This window comes from Neopsephotus bourkii, unplaced genomic scaffold, assembly GCF_033783945.1.
Source record: "Neopsephotus bourkii isolate Nb327-2 ecotype Australia unplaced genomic scaffold, CSIRO-AGI_Nbou_v1 NB_168, whole genome shotgun sequence".
Lineage (NCBI taxonomy): Eukaryota > Metazoa > Chordata > Aves > Psittaciformes > Psittacidae > Neopsephotus > Neopsephotus bourkii.
In genome coordinates this window covers 4,279,163-4,303,295 of record NW_026900684.1, presented here as the reverse complement: position 1 = coordinate 4,303,295, position 24,133 = coordinate 4,279,163, and the positions used below count along the sequence as shown (strand labels likewise).

Here is a 24,133-nt window from a genome sequence, read left to right as displayed (position 1 = left end):
AAAAGCAACAGAGCAAATAAAGATATTATAAAATAATAGAATGAAAGATGAGGGGGAGGGGTAATTTGTCCACTCAAAACAATTCGTTTTAATGTTAAAAAAAAAAATTAATTCAAACAATACAATAGTAAATAAAATAGTAAAATAGTATATTTTGTATATACGACCACAGAGTTTACATCAGTGACAAAACTTTTCAGAGCTACAACTAGCTTGGAGTTCAATCACTGACTTAAATAAAACAACTCATTACTCATTCCCTAAAGAGTCCATTTTTTGTCCATCAATATTTTCTTAGACAAAACATATCCAAATGCAACCAATGAAATATGGAAACTAACGACTATGAGTATTTTGATAATTAGTTTCCAAAGTCTTTGACCTTGTTACAAGGTAATTCAAAATTAAAATACCTGAATAACTCACAAACAAATAAACCAGTGAAATATTACTAAACTTTCTATTATACATACCAGGAAAAAAAAAAAAATAATTGCACACTGGGAGCTCCAAAGCACAAACCCAGAACTTGATTCCTGCCATATTATCTCTTGCTTTACATAAGAGCTGCTAAAGCACAAATAATTTCTCATCCTCGGTGCAACAGCTCTGGGGTTAAGTAGTGAGATTAACCATAGAGACACAGGATGTGTTCTGAATAGGGATGAAATCCTGCCAACTCCAACTCTTTCCATCTAAACATTAAGATGACTTGCATCTTTACCATTTTGTCAATTACTTCTGTATTTAATTAAAAGCTATGTTGCAAGAAGTTAAGCAGATATAAAGTAGCTAAAGTTAATTTACATACTGCTCTACAGTTGTGTTCAAGCTGACCATGAAAGTTGTGCAATTAGTCTTTGCTTTAATTCTTTCCTGTAAATAATGACAACTATTTTTATTACACCTGGCCAGCTCATGTATACAGCAACTTCTTTTTTTTAATCCATGGAAACTCCAAAAGTAAATGAAATTATATTTCATTTGCTTTAATGAAAGGCCAGGTAGATCCGAAAAGTTTACAAAAATGTCCTGTGAAGTACTGTGTTATATATTCTGCTCCAAAAAGTGAAGCAGCATTTATGCATGCAAAGAAAACTTAGCAATGTTTCTTTAACTAAGTTACCCTATAATTTCTTCAAACAAGAAATATGTTTTCAAGTGCTGATGAAGATTTACTGAAAGGCATAGTCAGAAACCGAAGCACACAGATACTATTTCACCTAGTAACATTTTTAAAGAACAGATCAGTCAATCAATAGTTCTTGTCATGAAGAGAAACCACTTCTTTCTGTGAAAGATTAACAATATCCTACATAGGTCCATGTCACTCAGTTTCACCATCTAAGTATTCAGGATTATCACACAGACACATACATCATTGTCAGGAGCCTGTAAAATTCTAGAAGTGAAACACTTTAGAGAACAGAAAGCAATGTTTTATTTGGCATAGGTTACATTTAGATTATTGCTATTTATATTCTGTATTAGTATGATACACACAGTTGTAGCCATGGGACTGCAACACCATCGTGTTAAATTCTATAAAGACTCAGAAAAAGATGGACCTTTGACCTGCAGAGAAGACAATAACATATTGTCTGGCTTGGGGAAGAGTGGCTGAAAAGCTGCTCAGCGTAAAAGGACCTGGGGGGTGCTGATTAACAGCCATTGCACATGAGCCAGCTTGTGCGCAGGCGGCCAAGAAGGCCAACAGCATCCTGGCCTGTATCAGCAATAGCATAACCAGCAGGGCCAGGGCAGTGATCATCCCCCTGTACTGGGCACTTGTGAGTCTGCACCTCAAATGCTTTGTTCAGTTCTGGGCCCCTCACTACAAGAGAAACAGTAAGGTGCTGGAGAGGGTCCAGAAAAGCGCAACGAAGCTGGTGAAGGGCCTGGAGAATAAGTCTCATGAGGAACATCTGAGGGAACTGGGGCTGTTTGTCTGGATAGGAGAAAGCCCACAGGGGGACCTTACTGCTCTCTACAGCTACCTGACAGGAGGTTGTGGTGAGGGGGGGTTGGTCTCTTCTCCCAAGTAGGAAGCAATAGGACAAGAGCTAATGGCCACAAGCTGCACCAGGTGAGGTTTAGACTGGATATCAGGGAAAATTTCTTCACAGAGAGGGTTATCAGGCATTGGAACAGGCTGCCCAAGACAGTGGTGGAGTCACCATCCCTGGAATTGTTCAAAAACTGCATATATAAGGCCTCCCCAGTGACATGGTTTAGTGGTGGACCTCACAGTCCGGGGGTAATGGTTGAACTTGATGATCTTAAAGGTCTTTTCCAACCTAGCTGATCCTATGATTCTACTGTCAGCTAAAACATATGTTTAACATTCACCATGCATTTTAAGAATCCTAGCACTAGCCTTGCCTTGACTCTACTGAATGCCTTTACTGTCCTCAATTTGCCTTTGGGGCTGCACAGCAGCCCAAAGTAACCAACGTAACAGCTGCTTAACTCTTATTCTGTCACTTTTAATGTTACAATGGGATACAGTTAAAGACTTGATTCTAATTCCAGACCCACCTCCCTGTTGGCTGGAAGGGAAATCTGGGGCCCTGTGAAGGTTTCTCTTCCTTTGTCAAATACCTTAGTGTCTCACAAGGTGTAACAAGGCTAACATACCTGCATAAGCAAACAAGATGGGATTTGATGTCACTAATTCTAGTCAAATGCATTCTTCAGCTGAGCCCCCTTTAATTAATTGAGGGTGATAAAATACACTGTTTTAACTGCAACAATAACTGGTGTCTTCAAAAGTGACTTTTCAAATCTTAACACCCCAATCCTAGTGAAAGAGCTTTCACCAAAGACAGGATTCGTTCAGGTTAAACATATTTGATTTCTAATAGGCAAAAGAGAGACTTGAGAAGTTATGAACCTGATAACCTCAGCCAAAACTCATCTTGATCACCATGTTAGCGCCTACCACAGACTCTCAGTTTCAAACTGAACATACACAGGAAAAACACGGCAGCCCATTAGATCACATGAAATCCAGTGCCCAGTTAATAGAAAGAGAGTATGCATAAGCTAGCTATTTAATACCCATTCAACTTATTTGAGTGCACTCTGGGAACACAGCGGAAACCCACCAAAGAGGTTTCCCTTTTCTGTTTATGTCTTCTCTTCCCCTCCTCTTTATTATATCTAGCACTATAATTTTAACAGCAATAGAGACCAAACGAATTTACCTATTCCAGTAATTTTAAATAATTTCTATTGAATGTAAATCAAGAGGGAGATTATTTTCTTCTCAGTGCTTGTATTTTGATTTTTTTCTTTTCCTTCTTTAGCATAGAGCTGAGAAGGACTCAAGGCCACACTATGAATGCTTCAACAAAGTCAGGTAAGAAACTCTCTTGACAGAAAATCTTTATTACCTTTATATTAAGTGTTCCTTATCACTTTACCATCTAGTGTGTTGAGCTTTCTCAAGTTCCCTTTGTAACATAAATTAGATTGTCAGTAAGCTACTGATGTGGAAAACTACAAGCTCCAAAGACAGCTCACAATCTCTGCTGCCCTAATCTTTCTATCCATTAAATAGAAATAAACATGTTTATCCATTCCAAAACTTACATAAGGGAGGCATGCAATTGTCCTTTTTAAAACAAAGTTTGGAAAATGCTGCATAATCATACAGAAGGCAGAGAGGAGTAGGAAAGGACTGGAAAAAAGAGCAAGAGAAAGTGAGCTACAAAAAAACCCAAAACAACCCAAACCCCGAAACACCCCAAAGACCAGCAACCAAAAATAGACGGTCAATTATGCAGTAAGGACTACATGAATGTAGGCAGAATTTACGTTCACTTGCTATTTGAGCACTGCAGTCACTCTGTTCTTTCTACCTAAGTCACAGGCAATTTTACTCCCATTTTTATGAATATCATTGATTAAGATGACTATATGGAAGTAGCAATAAAGAAGAAACAGTACTTTTCAAAACCAGAAAGAATTAGGAAGTAGAGTAGAAAGTTTTTCCTTTTGCATCATGTTAAGCACAGAAAGACAAATAGAAATAAAGCACACAAACAAACACACACAAGTTTTCTGCATTCACTATAGAAGATTCTGTGGTTGAATATTTCTTATCTTACTACTTATGTTGCCTTTGTTCTAAAAGCAATGCTTCTGTAAATATTGTATTTAGATACAGGCTTTAACTATGCTAAAGATCTGCTGCTGCTATAGTGACTTCGTATGTCCCTCTTGGCAATGTCTTCACAAGCAGATGCAGCAGATGCTGACAACGAAGTTATTGTCTGAAATAACCCAAATATACCTGTGTTTGCACTCAGAGCTTTGCTGACACAGCAATTAGAACTGCTGCAGCACACAAGTCTTTTATACCCTGAGCTGAAACAACCATGAAACAGAATGAAGGCCTCAGCGTCAACCCAGCCTGCAAAACATATTTTTTTCACCCAATTTTTGCTCCTTTAAATCTCCTTAAATTTCCCCCCCTGAATGAGCAAGACTTAAATGAGTAAGGCTTCTATTGCTCTCTTCTAATTACCAGGGTTGTTACAGATTAAATTCTCTCTCTACACTTCTAGTCTAAAAAAGTCTCTGGATCCTAAGAAGAAATTTCAGGCTGAGTGAATTGGAAGATTTCCCTCTAATTTGTAATGTGAAATAGTTCCTAGATGGAAGATATGAAAAACTACTCTGTGCTCAACCCAGCAAAATATTATTTAATTAAAACAAAATCCTTCTTTACTGTTAGGAAAGATCTGTGTATAAAAACATCCAGCATATGTACTGTACATCCATGCGCATTCAGAAGCAAGGGATGGCAGGTAACCCTTACATTGTCTTTAACATCACTGCATAGCTTCAGTTAATACTGATTATTTTGTTTCCTTTCTCTGCCCTATACGCATTTCTGTATTTGTAATTCACAGTTACTAAAAGGTTGTTTCTTGTATTTGTACCTTCCTGTTATATGTTTTTTGTAAAGCTTTCCAACAACCTCTGAACTCACACTTTCTTTTCATTACCTGCAAATTATCTTCCAGATTTTTTATTTCTTACAACAGCAATAGTTACTGTCAAAGATGGTCCCTTATGACTGTGGGACAAGCGAGTTTATAGTTAACATGGCCTGTTAATAAATGGCCTTAGACTGACTACCTGGAAAAAAACAAACAGTCTGACAAAAAATCCTTAGGTGTGAAAATTGGAAAGCTAAGACTCCTGAAAACAGCTGGGATGAAACTAAGTTAAAATATGTATTTGTGCTGCACTACAAAAGCAAATAGGTATTGGCCACTATAGAGGGGAGCTACTCTGAAGTAAACCTTCCCAAAATGTGCACCATCTGGATATCAAGTACTTTGAACCAACTCCTTCACTCTCAAATCCTCTTCTGCTTGTTGATGTAACTTACTAATATTGACAAAAACCAAGATACCAGGTTAACTAACATGAAAAGCATGGTTACAATGTTAAACCAGAGATCTTGATTTTGCCTGGTTCATGTATTTATGCAAATATGTTGATTCATTCATATGTAAAATAAATAGCCACACTGCACTTACCAGTTTTAGGGTTTATTGAAAAGAAACCCTGTGGATTTCCACTTGTAATCTTGTAGGTTAACTTTTCACTTGAGCTAGAATCTGGATCAAACGCTTCAATCTGAATGACTGATACATCTTTAGGCGAGTTTTCCATGACCTCTGGGTAATAAACTGGTTCTGTGGTCTGAGGAGCATTATCATTAACATCTCCAACTTCTATGTAGATTTCAATGAAAGATGATAAAGGCACAACCCCTTGGTCGGTTGCATAAACAGTTAACCAGTAGTGTGAAGTAGTCTCACGATCCAGGCGATCTGCAGTCTCAATAATACCTGTTAATAGAAAGATAGATAAATAGAAAAGGCCCAATAAATATGCAGAAGTATATAAAAATACAGTAAGCAAAAAGGTCAAACAAATTATAAAAAATGACAGAAGTTCAAAATAACTGACATTGATTTTACAGTCTTTGTTAATATACACAGACAACATATTGAGGCCAACCTGAAGACTCAAAAAATAGAATTACTGTAAGTTTTCAGCAATTGCACATTACAGATATTAAAACAATATATATTTAACTTCTTTTCCAATATCCTTTGAGATTTATCAGATCAATTAGCACTATTTATAAAAGCTATTTTGCCTAAAAGATTAAATCTAATGAGTAATTCACAGTCTTTTGGGACTTCAATGACTCTCTTTACTCATCACTGATTATACTGAATTTTCTACTATATTAAACCATCTAATACAGATGACAAACTCTTGAACTGTTTACCATTTATATTAATAAGCAGCTACTTCAATGTGAAACATTCTTATCTATGTGCCCGGATGAATTATTTAACTGACTTTCCTTAATGGGCTAATTTGGGTTCACACAGAAATTTCACAGAAAAACACTCCAAAACTGTACTTGAAACTAAACTTTGTAGCATTAGGACCACCCAATAGTTGCCATTACTCTAGCAATGGAAAGCAGGACTTAGCTCAATTTTACACACATAAAATGAATTTAAGGAACAGCTACGCAATTCATCAACTTCATAAAAATCTGTCTGATGAGTGTACAGGAGGCTGGATGAGCCAGAACTAAATAAAGAATATGGGACTTGAGTTTTTATCAACTGTTAAGGAAATACAGATCTATTTTTATAAGCAGCTTACTCTACAGGTACCATCCTAATATGCATGTGGCAAAAGGCTATGTGACATGGTACATATGATGGGGAATTAATATTACATTAATTCACAGAGCTGTGGCACAATAAAACTGGGCACTTTTCGTGATCCAGCTGTTCTTACAGGTTGTCTCATTTGAGATATTTTGTAAACAGAACTTCAAATGAACCTGAAACTTATCAGGGTGAAGGACACAGCAAGCCCTTGAAACCAGTTCTGTGGAAATCTTGCAAAGCTTTGTCATGGATCTTACTGTTTGTTATACTGACACACACCAGGCCTAACAGGGACTGGAGCCAAGATGAGTCAAACTATCAACCATGACAGATGGTTCTGGACTCTGGATAGAGCCATCCAATGTGACAGTGTGTCATGTTGTCCTCCTGAGCTCACACCACACAACACACATATAAATATACACACCATCAGTAAAATAGGACCATGATAAAATTACGCCACTGTGTTTTTACAGGAATTCTTCAGGAAAGGAAGGAACTAGTAAGTGTCATTTCCTTCACACAGTCCAGGAACTTTTTTTAATGCATTATACCAGCTGAGAAAAATTAGATTAATATTGAGGAATTACTCATTTATCCATTGCTTTCTTTGCTTTTTAAGAATCTGCATAAAGGTCTAAAAGTCGCAGTTTGAAATCTTACAAAGTCAAGAAGATCACTGCAGAAGGGTTGGAGGGGTTTGCATCTAATGCTTAGACCTTCAAAATACCCATACATAGCATTTCAAGCAACACAGCATTCCACAACTACCACCAGATGTCAGTGTGGAAATTGGTTTTAAGTAGCGTCAAATACTTCAGAACTGGGATAAAAAGGAGGGGCACTGCAATTTGAAAATATACATGCATTACATACAGTCTACAAAGTTTTCTTGAAAGCAAACTGGTGGCTTTATAATTTTCTACACCCATATCTCACCCTCCCCCCCCCCCGAAACATAATAAAAAACTAAGCCAAAGTGTTAATTTTAAGGATACTGGCATTTTACATTTTCAGTCTTTTCATCTCTTACTTACATTTTGTTTGATGGCAAGTTTTGCTATTAAAAACCCTCAAAAATCTATGTAGTCACTGGATTTATGCTGTGATTACCTGCATAGTTTTGGATCGTTAATGTACATAAATTTGCTCGTAAAAAAATAACATGTAGCTTTCAGCACTTAGTTACCTGGATTCTATTTTTGTAACTCATTTACATTACACCTTTTATACCTCTCTACCTTCAGGCAGAAGACTTGCTTGGGATTAATTTTTTTTTCAATTACCGTGGCCTCACTTCTAAACCTAAATGCTGACCATGCATGCAAGCACTTCATCTTAAGTCTGGGTAGACTACATGTTTGCCTTGGAAAATCTTGTAAAATCTTCATGTTCTACTAAGCACAAAACTAGACTGCATTAATTCCCTTTCAGGAAGGCTTCCAGCAATGCTACTCTGCTGCTTGTGATCCATGCAGGATAGGACAGGCAGGCTTATGTGATGAATTGAGTAGCTGTTATCATTTTACACCTGTCCTGCTTTCTTAACAGTAGCTACATCAGAAGTGGCAGATTAAGATAGCATTGCCTGATTTTAAAGAAACATAAAAAGACACTTTTAGTGGTAATGGAGCTCTCTTTCTACATTCTGCCCACCTGGCATCTATAAATTCTACCACCTTAGTTACCTAAGCCTACTTGAAGTTAAAAGACAACTGAACCTATTTTGCTTTAGTGGACGATAAATTCTCAAATGTCTGTTCTTGTAAGTCACGTACCTCACATGGGACAAAGGGGAGAAACGTGCCATACAAAAAAATCAACAGTAATGGTACCTCAAAAAGAAATACGCAAAAGATTATAGGGATAGTGACTAACAGTACACCACCACACATACAGACAACTTCAATTCTTTTAGTTAATTTTTAATTTCAAATTAGATTTGCATACATAATGTTATTTCTGCATATTTTACCCTGTTTTTTGCAGAAATCTTCAATGAAAAGCTTGTAATCTGATCATGCTCAAAAGTAACATGAAATCCGATTCACTAAAATTACTTTTCCATTTTTCTCATGTTTCTCACTCAACAGATCCTGCAGTATTGGGTGAACATTTTTTCTGTATGTGCTGTTTATAATTTCAAACTGAAATAGTAAGCATCTAGTAAAACTTTTCTGATCAGATATGTAAAAATGTCTACCCAACTGTTTTAACACTAATTCTGAATGAACATTTCCTAGAGCCATAAAGGGTACTTAAAAGAACCTCCATGTACCCTACTTAAAGAGTTTAAAATAGAGAATAAACATGTATGTATGCAAGTTGGAAAACTTATTAGAGACAGGCATCACACACAGTTGTGATTCAACAATATTAAAAATGAAGACCCAAAGTAGCATTCCTCCAGTATTAAAGTCATGCAAAAGGAGACAAGAAGATAGCAAGCAAAACTCCCCTTTACACCTTACACACTGAGGTGGGTGGAGTAGAGGCCACCACACCTAGTTCTCCTTCCTTACTCAAAGCTGCAGGCACCACAAAGGAAGGGCCAATTGGTCTATTAATATGACTCAGATTTCTTCTTGTTTCCACCCAGCAATAAAATGCAACCGGTACTGATGCAATGCACATGCCTGGGGTGCGGGAAGCTCTGACTACCAAAACCTGATTTTTTTCTGGTCCTGCATCAGCACTTTTGCCACAAAACACAACACTAAACACACACAATCACACAGAGTACTTGCTTTTTTCCCCCCTTTTAATGTTACGAACAATAACAACTAGATAACAATAGCTCTACCAAATCACAGCTCTAGAACCAGTCCTTAAAGTATCACTGGTTGGTGTGCTAACTATCTGCTTTTGCAAACGTTTACTATAGTGGCCTATAATACATATCAGAGCAGCATAATACTGGATACCATCTGAAAGCCAGCACCCACATCAAGATGGTAGAGAAGAAACATAATGGAAAGTCATATATCAAAGAGAAGTAATAAAACAATCTAAGTAAATTTGTTTTTATCTCGCAATCAGCTAGATCCATTAGGCATCAGTAGGATGTTGATCAGTATCATCAATTTCAACAACTTTTTTTTGCTCCTAGAAAGTATTTTCACTTTTTTTTTTTTTTTAAGTGGTGCAAAGCATATTTAGGGAATATGTACAGCTTAAAGTGCTTCTATCTTCAATGCTGTAAAAGCTCCATCTCTGCTCTATCTCTTCTCCCGTTCACAGAATCAGCGAATTTCCCATCCATTCTCTATTGCTGATGCAATTTGGTGATTTTAACTTTTACAAGCCATTTGGTTTTTATGTAGCAAGACAGGTAGAGAAATCTTCCACAGAGCACCACTAAAGAATCTTTAGCATGTATGGTAATCCTAAAGACTTGTAAATATTATTGTTCAAAAATATGGTGAAGTGAGGATTCCTAAAACATTTTTCACCTGGCTAAATATGCAATCTTGAAGCCTTTCAGGCAATCAGGATAAAAAAAATAAAATCATATTCAGTCACTAACCACCAGAGGGGAGAACAAAACAACTCTAACAAAATGTTTCTCAGCCATCTTCAAGAGGACATCAGAGTTGATTTTACAAAACTCATGTCTGAAATTTTAGACTAGATATTGTTCTCACTTGATGCAACAGGACTTTTATACAAATTTCATTAAAGGTGGCAAAAGTCCTAAGTGAATACTATAGAACAGAATTTGGACAGAACTCAGCAAGGAGGACCAGGCGGCTTTATGAATACAGCAACTGAGGAAAAATCAGAATGTTAACTCTCAACAAGAACTAACATTGCTTCCAATTTAAATCCCATAACCCAAGTCACTACACCCAAACAAAACAAACATATAAATCCACCTCAAATCCAACAGTCTTACATATGCCAATTCTATCTAATTAACAAATGCTCAAACTATAATACTCCCAATTCCCAAGAATGATCCTCCTTAAGTGTGATTACCCATAAGAACTCTAATTAACAATATTAATGATTCTGTAATGGAAATAAAAACCTGCAATAATTTCTCAGCAAAGCATGAAAATGCAGTTTAGCAGAATTTGCCCTAAGAGTGATGTTTGAAACAAACTAAGAGAAATCCCTGGCCTGGAACATGATGCTTGAAATCTGATTACAAACTTAATTAATCTGAATTCTAATAAACTGGGCAAATAAAAAAGCTTCTTCAGCAGCTTTAAAAGCCATCTCTGGCAGGGGAAAAAAAAAAAAAAAAGGCAGCATTTTACAAATTTAATGAACAAAGGTTCTGATCAAATGCGACCAAACAAACGATCCAAATCAAAGTTCTAAAAGTGAGTGGATTAAGCCTTTTTTTAAAAAGAGGCATGCTGTCCCTCATGGCACTAGTCTGCCAACACACCAACATAGACTGCAAGTTTGTCTTGAATTCCAGACAAACATTAAGTCATTGCCGTGTAACCTGTGACTAAGGTCTGCACAATATTTTGATTGAAAAATAAAACTGGGGGAAATGCTCAGCACATATTGCAGTTTACTACTTGAATCTCTGGTACCTCTTGATAAGCTGCATATATTTTCTAGAAAGTTATTAGTATTAATGAAATCAGCTTTTATGTGGACAATGGTTGAAAAAAACCCAACTCCCAGAGGTTTACAACTTTCTGTTCAAATTTCTGCTTTACATTTTGTGGAACTTTGCTTAGTTGTTTTAAAGAAAGAATTACACCAGCCTCACTGATTAGTGCTTTGGGTTTTTTTTAAGTACAATCTTACTAAATACTACTGCACTTTGACTTCTAATGTTAAGCAATTCAGAACAGACAGTTTTCAGATTATTTTCTTCCCACTTTGAGGATTAAAAAAAATCCTCTAGTCAATTTATCTGTATTTCTGTTAACTTGTTCTTAACTTCTTTCTGATAACTTCTGGGCACCAATGTAGTCTGACATTGCGAAATGCCTTGAAGCAGCAGCCAAGTACAGCCACAACCCTACCTGCTATAAAGAGTTCTGTAAGGTGAAGGTTTTGAAAGACATAACACACTGAACTCCCAAGATAAAATTCATTCTTTCCCTGAGGCTGTTCTATGTAGCTCAGGCCTCCACCAAACACCAGTGTGTAAAGGACAACTAAGCCTTAAGCCTACAATTCTAAAATAGCTTCCAATGCTAACAGCAACAAGATATACTTTGATCACTCAAGTAATAAGCACTTGGTAAAACCAAAACAAAGGCAGTACAATATCACTTCAGCTTTTGCTCTACACAAACCAACTATCCTTAAGTGCTGAAGACTTCAACTGTGTCCTGCGACAAAGACAAGCAACTACTCTGCACTTAAAAATGTCAGCTGAAAATTCCAAAATCCCCATCCTGTGAACTCCCTGGAACAATCTCCTTCTAAAGAAGGAATGGAATGAGATTCCTTTTGCAGAAGTGAAATGTCAGCTTGTTCACCCTATGAACATGGCAGAATGCCAAGAAAGGCACTGCACTCTAACTCCTGAAATACTAAAGGCCTGCAGCAGGCAGTGTGAACTTTTTAAATGTATATACAAACTCTTCTTCAAGAGTAGTATTTTTTATAAGCTAAACTGGAAAAGTGCTAGTCTTCCTTAGTTGTATCACATATACACTTTGATCAGGAAGCATTACCTGTTTATGCCTGTATGGAACAAAGTGCAACAGCCACCCAGAGAAATATGATTTACTCTTCAACTCTATGAAAATTTAAAGCTTATCGCTGACAATGCAAGCTACTCACATATCAGACTTCTTGCATCTAAGATTCACACAGCCTAAATTGTACTGCTTCAGAATATAAATAATTCTTGGTTGCAGCCCTGAATGAGAGCAGAAAGTTTTAGCAACTATTGCTTGCCTTTGAATCACACATGAACAAGAGGTGCTCACTGTTCTCTCTCCTCCCCCCTCATTAATTAGGCACAGCTAGAAAGATTGCAACCTAGCAACAAACCCCCGATACTGCATTTTGTGTAACTCATGAAGAATTAAGACTGCTTGTTTACAAACGTGTCTGAGAAATATGAATATGCATAACTAAAAATTAAGTCTAGTTTGAAATAGGTCGCTTCAACAACTCAATTATTCTTCTCTTTTGCTGCATTTAAGCCAAATCTTAAATTAACTCGTTCTGATTGCTTTTTGCAAATAACTGGTGGCTTTACCTTTTACATGCATTCCAGTTAACTTTACTTCAATGTTGAAAAAAAAACAAAATATCAAATAAAACCAAATAAAGCCACACCCCACAAAACCACAACCGTCCTTGAAAATTCCGCAACATAGTATGTTTGCAGGCTATAAAGATTTTCACATGCACCCCAGAAGTCTTTAGAAAATATCTAACATCTGTCAGGACTATAAACACTGTTTCTAATAGTTACAGCTTGTCATATATTTAGATTTTATATATTTATTTCTTTAGATATTCACTAAGTTTCTCTACAGTGATCTTAATCCACTTTTTCATGCATGTAACATCATTTTCTTGAGTACTGAAGAAAGGCAATGAGAAACATGAAGTTTACAATTTCTGCCTTAGAGACTTCTCAGAGAAATTTCTCTCAGGAGAAGCTAGAAAAAAAAGCACTGAAAATAAGCTGAAAGTAACATATTTGAATTACAAGACCTTTGTCAGCATATATACAGATTGTCAAAAAATTGAATGAAATTTTATTTATAGCTCTCTGAAACAGAAAGCTGTATACATTTCAAGTTGTCCTGTGCACACTACCAGCTGAGAAATCACATTTAGGACTGTTAAATGGAATGCAACTCTTGTTGCTGTTTCAAGGAGAAATTGGTCATTCCCCAACAAATGAAGGCTTAGAAAGTTTCACCTAACTTATCACTAGCAGTATCTGCAAGCTGACGGGACTGCAGTGAATTTGAACAATTTTTTTAACGTTAGATGCCATTTCCCTGTGCAGCTGCAAGACTTTTAAATATGTCAAGTTCACTACTGTTTGCTCCCTTTCCAGGAATGAGTTATTGCAAGTTCTGGGAGGTGGAAGGAGAAAAATATCACTGCAGAGCATATGGGGTCTCTAGAGCGCATAGAACCCCTAACAGAGCATAGGAACCATTGTCATCAGAACACAATTAAGATTTTAACTGGGGAGAGGTGGGGGGGAGGTTTGGGGGTAAAATAAATTAAAATCAAACTGAACAAAGTAAAATCTCGACCATAACAAAATGACCTGGTTTTTATCTAAAATTTAACTTCACTGAACTGGTTATATGTAATGAAATACACAGCCAAATTCAGTTTTGTACCAACAACTTCAGTAAATCTCATATCACCACAAGTTTTCAAGAACTCCCAAATTTCATTAAATAACCTACTGAGTTTGAAATTAAGCAATTTTTGCATATGACAATAATGGAATAACAGACAAGTAGCTCATGAAAGAATCAGACACTATCAGCGTCTACTCAAATGTGGAAGACTCCTTTTGTAAACGTGTAAGCTACCAACACATTTATAGTAAAACACTCTTTCTGGAGCAAAAATCAGCATCCAGAGAACCCCAACACGTGCTGAAATCCAACCTTGACATAAAACACAAAACATTTTTTGCATCACTGCTGCAAACAGAAGGCAGATGTTTAACTGTGTTCAAGCAGGAGAGAAAGGGTCACTAGTGATCTATGCTACATGGAGCTTGTAAACAAGGTAGATGCAGAGAGATCTGAAGAAATACAGAATATTCAACATTCAAAACCAGCTACCACTTAAGCATCTACAGATAGCAAAAAGACCTACAAGTACAGAAGTACAGAAGCAAAAAGACCTGCAAGACATGCATAGTTAAAGGTCTGCATCAAGCACAGACTACATTTCAAAATACTGAGAAAACGGGTTTTACATGTCTTCAATATGTAAAACAGAATGAAGCACAAGGCAAAATAACTATACATAATTAGACCCAGTAGCGTTTTGACTTCCAGTTCCAGCCACATTGCGTTCTGCACATTTGTACAAAATCAAGCCAAGTGAATGGAAAACACAATGTTTAGACTATTTGTAAAACAAAAAAGATCTGAAAACATGCTGCTAAAATTGTCTAAATAAAAGACTACACCCAGAAATTATGACTCAGTACTAGGTAGTAAACTGGGCTAAAAATTATAAATCTGCTAAGGTCCACAAATATTGTGAACTTGCTTTCAGGAAGCCAGAGAGTGGTGAGGGGGAATTTTTGCAATTAGAAGATCCCTGATGGGCTTGCCTCAGAACTCAACTGATTACTTCCAGTTCAGAAAATCTTTTGGGACAATGGCAGACAGCTCCTATTGTCAGCCTCATTTACGGTTATTTTAATAGCTCCAGCTTATTTCTGTCAGATAGACTGCTTGTATGTCAAGCTTTCAGACAGGCAATATAATTGCCATACAGAGGAACAGTACCATGTTGCTAGAGCTCGATATGGAGAGACATAAAAACCCCCTGATGAGAGTACACATTAGGGAAATGAAATGTTACCTCCTATGCCAATAGAAAAAATTATTGTAATACAACCACATACAACTTATGCTGGTTTGAAGAGAGAGCAAGTAAAGGAAGCTTTGCTGTTAGCATAAGCAGTCACTCATGATTTGAGAAAAAGCATGCTCAAAAACCATGTGCACACAACTGCATCAGCACTACAGCGGGTTTATAAAGTATTAGTGAAAATAGAAGAAACTGCCAGCAGATTCTGGGCCAAGCAAGTGGGTTCTCAGTACCCACAAAAGCATGTTACATAATGCAATTTTACTTCTGGACAGATTTTTGTCTTCAGGTAAAGACAAAACTAGATTCTTTGTCTCAAGAAATACAATGACACAGTATCCTAAAATTAGAATAGATTATGTTTAAGCAAAAGTCCTTTCTGATAATACTGTTACACAGTGTACCTTTAAATTCCGCTATTTATGGTTTTATGATCAACAGAATTTCTGCTGAAATGTAGGTAGCTTAGAAATAAGTGAAGAGTTCTACAAGTCTACTATTTAATTATGAATGTTCACAAAGAAGGAAATTTATTTAATCAAATTTTTAGAGAGTTTGTGTAGTTGCATGTGCATAAGAAATGCAAAGGATGAATTTCTATGTTCTCGGTTAAAGTTTATAAGCATTTCTTACATATACAGACAAGTGAACATGTACATGCTCTTTACAACTCTGGCCTCACCTAGCAAAATCCCCCTAACTTCACTGACAGTCTTCCTAGTACTAAGCAACTGTTGACAATGTGAATGGTTATATTACCATTCTAATCATTTAAGTGGGAAATGGGAAGTCTCTGAAGGGGAAATTCCTCTGCAAATGGCCCCAGGAATTTCAAAACTAACTGGAATTGACAGATTAACCTAGGTCCCCCTTAGGCAGTGGAAGAGCCTACAAGGAAAATAATGAGACACTTGGGAAGCCAATTATGCACAAGAGCAACACAGTTAATTGTACAGAAACTGGTTGGTTGGTTGATCCAGAAGGATCTAGCTGTTTAGACCTCTGCATATTATTAATATACCGAACAGTTCTACAACAAGTATACTTACTTTTCTGCCTCTGAATCTTAGTGACCATCTTAAGGAAAATGGTTGCATGTGTCCCAAGAAACTTTTTTCTGCATACAGAGCAGTTCTCACTTCCTTTTTGGTTGTAATTTGAACAATTGCAACCTACCTCCTTACTACTTCCACAAGAGTAACTTCGAAGGCTCAGCAAGTTTAACAGAGGAGCCCTACTCTTTAGTAAGAAACAGTTACAGCTGTGTTCCACAGCAATACTGGCTCATGACTAACCCACATGCAAAAAGCTGACATTTAGCACATGCATGTTGTTTATTCTGATTTGTGTTTCAGACTGCTCCAATTTTGCTTCAAGCTTTCAGTCTCCACACTATTTTCAGTTGTAGAAACAGCTGGTTAACAGTGACAGCTCCCAGATCAGCTCTGAGCAAGAAGAGATACTGATACCTATCAAAAGGCAAGTAGCACAATCAGGAAACCTGGAAATCAGGCTATTACTGCTGTTCATGTTACTGCACCGGGTAGCTGTACGCACAACAGCACTTAATTACTTATTAGCAGAAACACTGCTTCCAAGCTCTTCTTTGTCTACAAAGAGCTGGTGTACCTTTGGTCATGTGAATGCTAGGAGAACAAAGTAAATCAATAAAGTCATGAGATTGAAACATCTGCAAGCCAGTGGCATCAAAATACATTTTCATCCTTTTTCTGACAAATTTATTAACCCACAAAGTATCCATTTATTTCTTCAGACTTTATTTCTATGCATGTATCCAGAGGAAATCCCACACTGATCAGTACTTTTTATACTAATTTATTACTCATCATTGCATATGAATTAAAATAAGCAAAAAGCCATACAAAGAAATGTCTCAAAATTTGTTTGTTTCTGAGTAAAAACTTCACAGCAGAAGAGTCATGAAGAGAAAGAACTCCAGAATTAAAAAAAAACACACCAACCCTTTTTTGTTAAGATTACTGTATCAAGTAGATGAGAAATGCTGTTTGCAAGCAAATTCTTACATGCACACTGAAGAATCAACACTTAACATCTAAAATGGAGATTTGCAACTAGAAAACTAGAAATTACTTATTAGATGTTAAGGATATTTTTTTGTAAGTGCCCTGGATGCCTGCTGGCAGATGGGTTCTGTCTTTTTCACATAAATAATGGATAACCGCCTACATGGCTTTAATTCAACATCTTCCAAAGGAAAAAAAAAAAAATTATTCACTCTGTATTTATTGCTTAATAGTACAACCTGCAAGCATCTGGATCAACACACCAGAGTGCGTCAGAATTTCCATTAGGAACTTCTTAATTCCGCACAGAAACATTTTTCACTGAAGATAACTACCTTTCGTAACAATACCAAAGCGAATGAGTGATGTGAATAACTCCACCAAACAAGAAGTTTAATCATCCTACAGCCATGATAAAAGTAGACCAACTCTGCTTACACTACTACACTCAGTGTAAATGGAAGAACACTATGATACTGCAGATGACTAGTAGCTCATGTAGCCACAAAATACATTTTACTCCTGAGCAAATCAAGTTTTTTTCCCTTCTTTAAGTAATTCAAAGAACCTGCAGTGACTAGAGATGGAGTTGCACCAGGTGACCACCTCAAATATCTGTATCGGTGCATGACTGTTGTCAGAAACATATTCTCAAATGCTGGTCATTCTCATGTTTGACTGAACAACTCAATTTCCAAAAGATTTTTTTTTTTTTATCACCACTGGAATTACAGACATAGCATAGATTTCTTACTCTATTTCATATCATCACATGCTGGATCAATAGTCATTCAAACTTAAACTGTATAATCTGCAGTAATCTTGTTCTTACTCTAATTATCACCCCCTTAATTTATTACACAATACACATCAAAACTGACATGTCACTTGAGCCAATGACAACTCAATAATTTGTCTTTCACTAACAGTTTTTGAACCTTCTCACACTCTCTTCCCCTACCTTATCTGTATCTGGAAGCCCAAGTCAATTCACAAATTCACTATAAAATTCCACTCTTCAGCAGGAACACTTTTAAGCAAGCAAAAAGCCAATTGAAAAGTACAAGTTCTGAGATTTCATTCTTTTAATATTTGAAAGCACAGCTATGAGCTGCTTAGATTTTTATACTTTTTTAATTTAGGCATCTTTTCTCTATGTCCATACACAAAGTAACTCACTTCTTAAAAGTGTGTAAGAAGAGACAACAACTTGTTAACTTTAAAAGGGTCTGGACAAACCTAGGCAACCCAAGATATTACTGTACTACCTTAGCAGCACAGATATGGAAGCACATACATATTACCAGACATCAAAAAGAAAGGCGCAAGTCATTCTTCCATTTCTGATTAATCTGCTTAAATTGGTGCTATAATATTCAAACTATCTTCAAAGCAAACTATGATACCAGATTTCTTATGCAAAGGCATAGTCATCTTTCCCTCCCTCCCCACAGTAATTAACATTCTTTGCACAGGCAGCTGGACATTTGTTAATCATTAACTGTTTGTGTAATAAAGACAAAGAAATTGTTAGCCATTCCTCACAATGGTACACTACCAAAAAAAAAAAACCCAACAAAATAAAAACTTTAAGACTCAAGGCATAGTTAATAGCATAAAATTATTTACAGTAACAAAACCCCTGTGGTATTAACATACCACGTTCAAAGTTTTGCTGAAAATACCTGTTTTTGTGAGCAAGACTTTCCATGTTCAAACCCAAGTAATTAACTCAGGAATTTAATCAATAAAGCCACCCCCAGCACTTTTAACTATAACAGAAAGAAAGAGGTACCTTTTAAAAAGATTAACAACGCTGTTAATCTCTTGGACAGTAAAATAATACATATGACCAGAATTGCAACACCAAATATAACAGAGGCATAACCGATGCACACATTCCAATCTTATCTAGAATCACTTTGATTCACTCTACCTTGCTTTCATTACAGGAAGGGCACAGCAAGGGCATTCCTCTCCGATCAAACAGAAAATTCCACAGACAGAAGTTTCCACATGTCTGATTCGTTGCAGATTAAACCCTTATCATTAGACAGCAATCTCTAATTTTCATAGAGACAGGATATACCCTGTCATGGTAAATCTAGAGGAAAAAGGGGTGGATGGGCGATTTAAAAAAAAACAACAAAAAAACCCTGCAGAATGGAGATGCAAACCCCATCAAAGAGCTACGTATATCACCCTCACAGCTTTGGAGGAATGGAGGGAACAAGGTACCAGTATTAAAGATCACATACATAATTCCATCCATACATTCCATCATAAGCTTCTTTGCACTGCAAATCTTTCAAGCTGAGCTACCAAACTCCCTTTGTGCACAAATACAATCAGCACTACAGGCCACACATATAAGAAGTCTTCATTCATGTTTAGCAGCATTATTCATTCATTCTGTATTCATTTTTAGCACCTCATGTTACCAAAATCTTCATTCCTTTACCCATGACTGGAGCAGCTCTGTAATGCTCATGTACATTTACCAGTAACACTAAAATCAGAAGTCTATTCTGTAACTATATTTCTTACATTTTGAAATTCTTAATAACCTTTTAAGCCCTCTAAAAAAATATGAATAAGCACACTATGATCAGCAACTTCAAAACCAAACCTCGGAATGTTAATTTTTTAGCATATAGAGATGGTTTCAGGCTTTTTGCATCAGCAAAATTAATATAGCCTGTTTATTCAAGAAGCATGCAGATTTTGGAAGCAATCCCTGTCAGTAAGGATTATTTTAAGATGTAGACTGGGCAATAAAAGGATGCAACTACTGAGTTTTCTGTGTGTAACCTTCCCTGTCATATAGACAGATATTCAGTTCTGGTATCAGTGATCCTATCTGCGCAGACACAGAACTCTTGAGCCTAGAGATCTATTAATGATTGCCATTACTGGTAGGTCAAGATAATTTTTATCCACTAGCTCAGAAGTGTGCCCTTTAACCCAAATGCCTATCAAAAATCACACAACTCTTTATAAGAGCCATGTATGTATTGATTTATCCTTGTTCACAAAAAAATTAAAATTAAATAGAAGAAGCTATTAGAAGTGTGGATAGAACACAAGGAGTTTGGGGAAACTTCGTTTCTGAATAAAGAAATTATCTGTTGTAGTCCTGTTGCTAGATTCTTTGGGCATTCCTGTTTTACCAAAAAATCACTCTTTGATGGCACTGGAATGCTAGACATTTTATTTTGTTGAACAACATGGAGACTGATGAGTTGAAAATTCATTTTTGATCACGTTCAGATGACCAGTGTAACCAACGCGCATATGCAGTGACACATAGATTACAAAACGGACATGCAAACCATAGTTTCAGCAAGCCCAAAGTATTTTAAAATTCAAGGTCTATAGCTGCCACTACTGCATGCTACAAGTTGTGGAAATTTGCCAAATACTCATCTAGGTTTCCCCTGTGTTAAATATGCCCAAATGCTGTATGATTAAAGTTTTAAAATCTTCAAAGAAAAGGATAAACATTATGCAATCATTTCAAGCTCCCCTCCTTTGACCTCAAGATGTACTTCAAAAGCTAAGCAGATGTTTAATAGGAAATAAATCTCCAACTCAACAGATGTACTAACAGTGACACGGCAAGATGCACCTTCCATAGCTTTTGGCAACCCTTCCCTTCTATTATTCCTCTGCTCACAAGTACTTTTCAAGTCAAAGAGAGGTCTAAGCAAGTTAATAGGCCCTTAATATGTACTCTGCTGCCTGAAATGATTGCTGTTTATAAGGTAATCTTTGGGACCACATGTGGCTCAGCCTCAGCTCATCTCCTACAGAGACATAGCCCCTAGGGCAACTCTGTTTTCATCAGACCAAGCAGCAACCCAATCAACACCTTTCACAACAAAACAATCCCTTACTCTGAATAACCCTGCAGAAGAAGAGGGGAGCCCCAGCTTTTGAATGGGATCTCTGTTTGGCCACTAAGGTGATGTTTTCCTCAGCAGGATACCCAAGAAAACTCAAACTACTTTGGAAGATTCTCCTGCCAGCCGCAAAACATAAGATGAGTATGTCTGTCTAAAACTAATTCAGCTTTTTCCAAAGACACACTCTAAAAGCTACATTAACAACCTAATAGCACCATCACAAATGCAAATTATATAGTTTCCTTCTAGCCTAAGAAACGCAGGTAATCAGCAAGCTCCAGGCTGCTCAGGACCTTGTCCAAACCCAGGCTTCCTTAACATCTGCCAAACTGAAACTCAACATTAAACGTCAGGCTTAGTTTGATGCACTTAAAAAGAAACATGAATGCAATAGCATCATCCCACAAGTTACCCATCAGTTACAGTCCTTAGCTTGACTGTGAATCATACCATGAGCACAGTAATGCAAGGCTGCAAACTGTAGGCAAAACCAGATGGTCCCTGGCAGGTTAACCAGGTAACTTCTTCTGAACTTAAATATTTACACGCGCTTACTGAATTCTGATGTCAGGCAGCCAGGCCATTGATACCAGCAATAAAGCAAAATAATGCGCCACCAGAATTTAGTAATCTCCTAGGAAAAAGCTTTCTGGATTGTACGTTTTGGGTTTTGGTGGTGGGTTTTTCTGTTGTTGTTTTGTTGGGTTGGTTGGTTGTTTTTTTACAGCAACAAATTCAGAACTTGGTTTCAGTCTAACTGATGGCAGATCACTGGCTCTTACCTTTATTTCTTTAAACAGACACAAATTACACTGAAGTAGGCCTCCACTTCCTAAAAAAATTTTTCTAAATTCCTCCTAATACTAAGAGAGGGTCTAAAGATACAACAGTTATTCTTAGTAAGCTGCTGTTACAACTATTTGTACTGTCTCATAAAAGAAAATCTATGTGCCAAACGCCTCATTTTTAAAACCATACAAAATTGGTGGAAAACATATTTAAGTTGCATGAAATCTTAAGCAAATGTTTTTAAGCTCAAAATATTACTCCAATTAGGCATAGTTGCTTAGTTGTGGGTTTGGGCTTTCTGTCTGGTTTTGGGGTGGGGTTTTTTTTTAACATAACTAGGCTTTCTTGAACAACAGTCCAAGTTCGGCTTTAACATCAGTGAATAAAAATGCCGTAAAACTAAGGTGAAACCATACAAATAGTTTTCTGTGTCAGCTTCACTCATTTTCAACATCATACTGAACACAATCAAACCCACTCAGTACCATTAAATAGAAAGCAGAAAATAAAGAGAACACCCCATTTTAAAAAAAGTCTACACAACAAGGTTTTGAAGTTATCTATAATCAACAGCCACAAATATGCCTCCTCATTTTAAGTGTTCCACAGATGCAATTGCCTCTCCCATCTTTCAGACTAAGCTAGAATTTCAGATCTGCCCCATGTACTGCATGCCTGATTTTCAGTGAAACATCTGGTAAGTCAAAAAAAATCATCAAAATATGGGATAAGTACTTTAAAAACCAGGTTACTGTGTTTGTCTGGGCATGCTACTGTAAGTGGTTTCATTACTTATTGTCACAACCAAAAAACTTTCTTCTGATGGGCTCTGGAGAAGTTTGATAACGACTCTTTTGTACAGTCACAAAACTGCCGGTAGAGAGAGTTAAAATGGGTAGATCTTGTCTCCCAGTCACATTAAGTTGTTTTCATGCTGCTCATCTTTCTCAGTCTAATACCAAAATCACAGAATAGCCAGGAACTGGAAAAACACTGAACATACATCAGCAATGAAGTATTTTTCCAGAGTAGTTAACTACCAAATTACTCTTTGCTTGTTGCCTACACTTTTTTCCTAATGCTGCATTATTTTTACTATGCTCTCCTCACAGAGGCAACTAAGGGAATGACTATTTCTGCATCTCTGACCTAAACTATTTCCTGTTCCCAGAATAAGAACAGCTGTATTTTTATTATTATTTAGCAGAGATAAAGTAGTACTTCTTAAACGGAAATGTTCCCAGCATTTCTCAAACCCAACAGCAACAAAAAAAACCTCAACATACACTTTTATCCTCATATGGACACACACACAAAATGCATCTCAATCTCAGAAAGTATTACTTGAATTCTTTTAATGGCTTTAATTACACCCTGCTCAAACACACAGAAGATGCTTGCCTTTGTATTGCTTTCCAATGACATTATGAGTTTAACAGTTTGTGCTTGAATTACAGGTTTTGACCTGGAATTCTGTTCCAATGTCAGTATGGCAACTGACTGGCCAGAATCCAAGAATAATCTGCTTAAAGTTCTTTAAGCAAGAATTCCTCTCTGCTCACCACTGTTTCATTCAAATCTCCAGCATATATATTAGAATCAGGTTTTAGTTCTCTTTAACTGCTAACTGAAGGGCTGAGCAGCCCTTCCTTTAAAAGATTAACTTTCCAAATTAACATTCACAGGTGTAAGACCTCAACTCCAACTTAGAGTTGAGTATATAGTTGAACCTAGTATATGTTCTAAAAGGAAGGTTTTGGGGGTTCTGTTTTTTTGGGAAATTGTCTTTGGTTTTCATAAACCACATCAGAATAACATTAAAAATTCTTACCCAATTGCATATTTATACCTCAGCCAGTGAAGAAAGCTATCTGCTATATGGGCTATATGGGCAAATAATTAACTTCAGTACAACGTAATGTGGCAGTACGGAATTCAGTGTAGGGCGAAAAAAAAATTTGCCTGAAAAGCTAATTAGATACCTAGGAAATTAGTCTGTGTTATGAGCTTAACTTGTGTTTGCACCCAAACTAACTAGGATAAAAACCTGTGGTACAAAAAGCAGCCAGTTATTATTATACAGAAAATTGAGCACCTCCTAATCCAGCTCGCTTTTCAAAAGTATGGTAAGAACCACTGCAATTTGCAAGAAGAAAATACT

At 36.6% G+C, this 24,133-nt stretch overlaps 1 protein-coding gene across 7 annotated transcripts in view; it reads right to left on the bottom strand.

Moving 5' to 3' along the window:
• Window positions 1-24,133, bottom strand: part of FAT1 (FAT atypical cadherin 1) — a 109,507-nt gene that overhangs the window by 66,575 nt on the left and 18,799 nt on the right. For all 7 annotated transcript variants that reach the window (XR_009728153.1, XM_061371325.1, XM_061371333.1 and 4 more), the window contains exon 3: window positions 5,556-5,870. Coding sequence is in view for 6 of the 7 variants with exons in the window: in XM_061371325.1 (XP_061227309.1) it covers window positions 5,556-5,870 (315 nt within the window). In the remaining variant the exon portion in view is untranslated. The remainder of the gene's footprint in view (window positions 1-5,555; window positions 5,871-24,133) is intronic.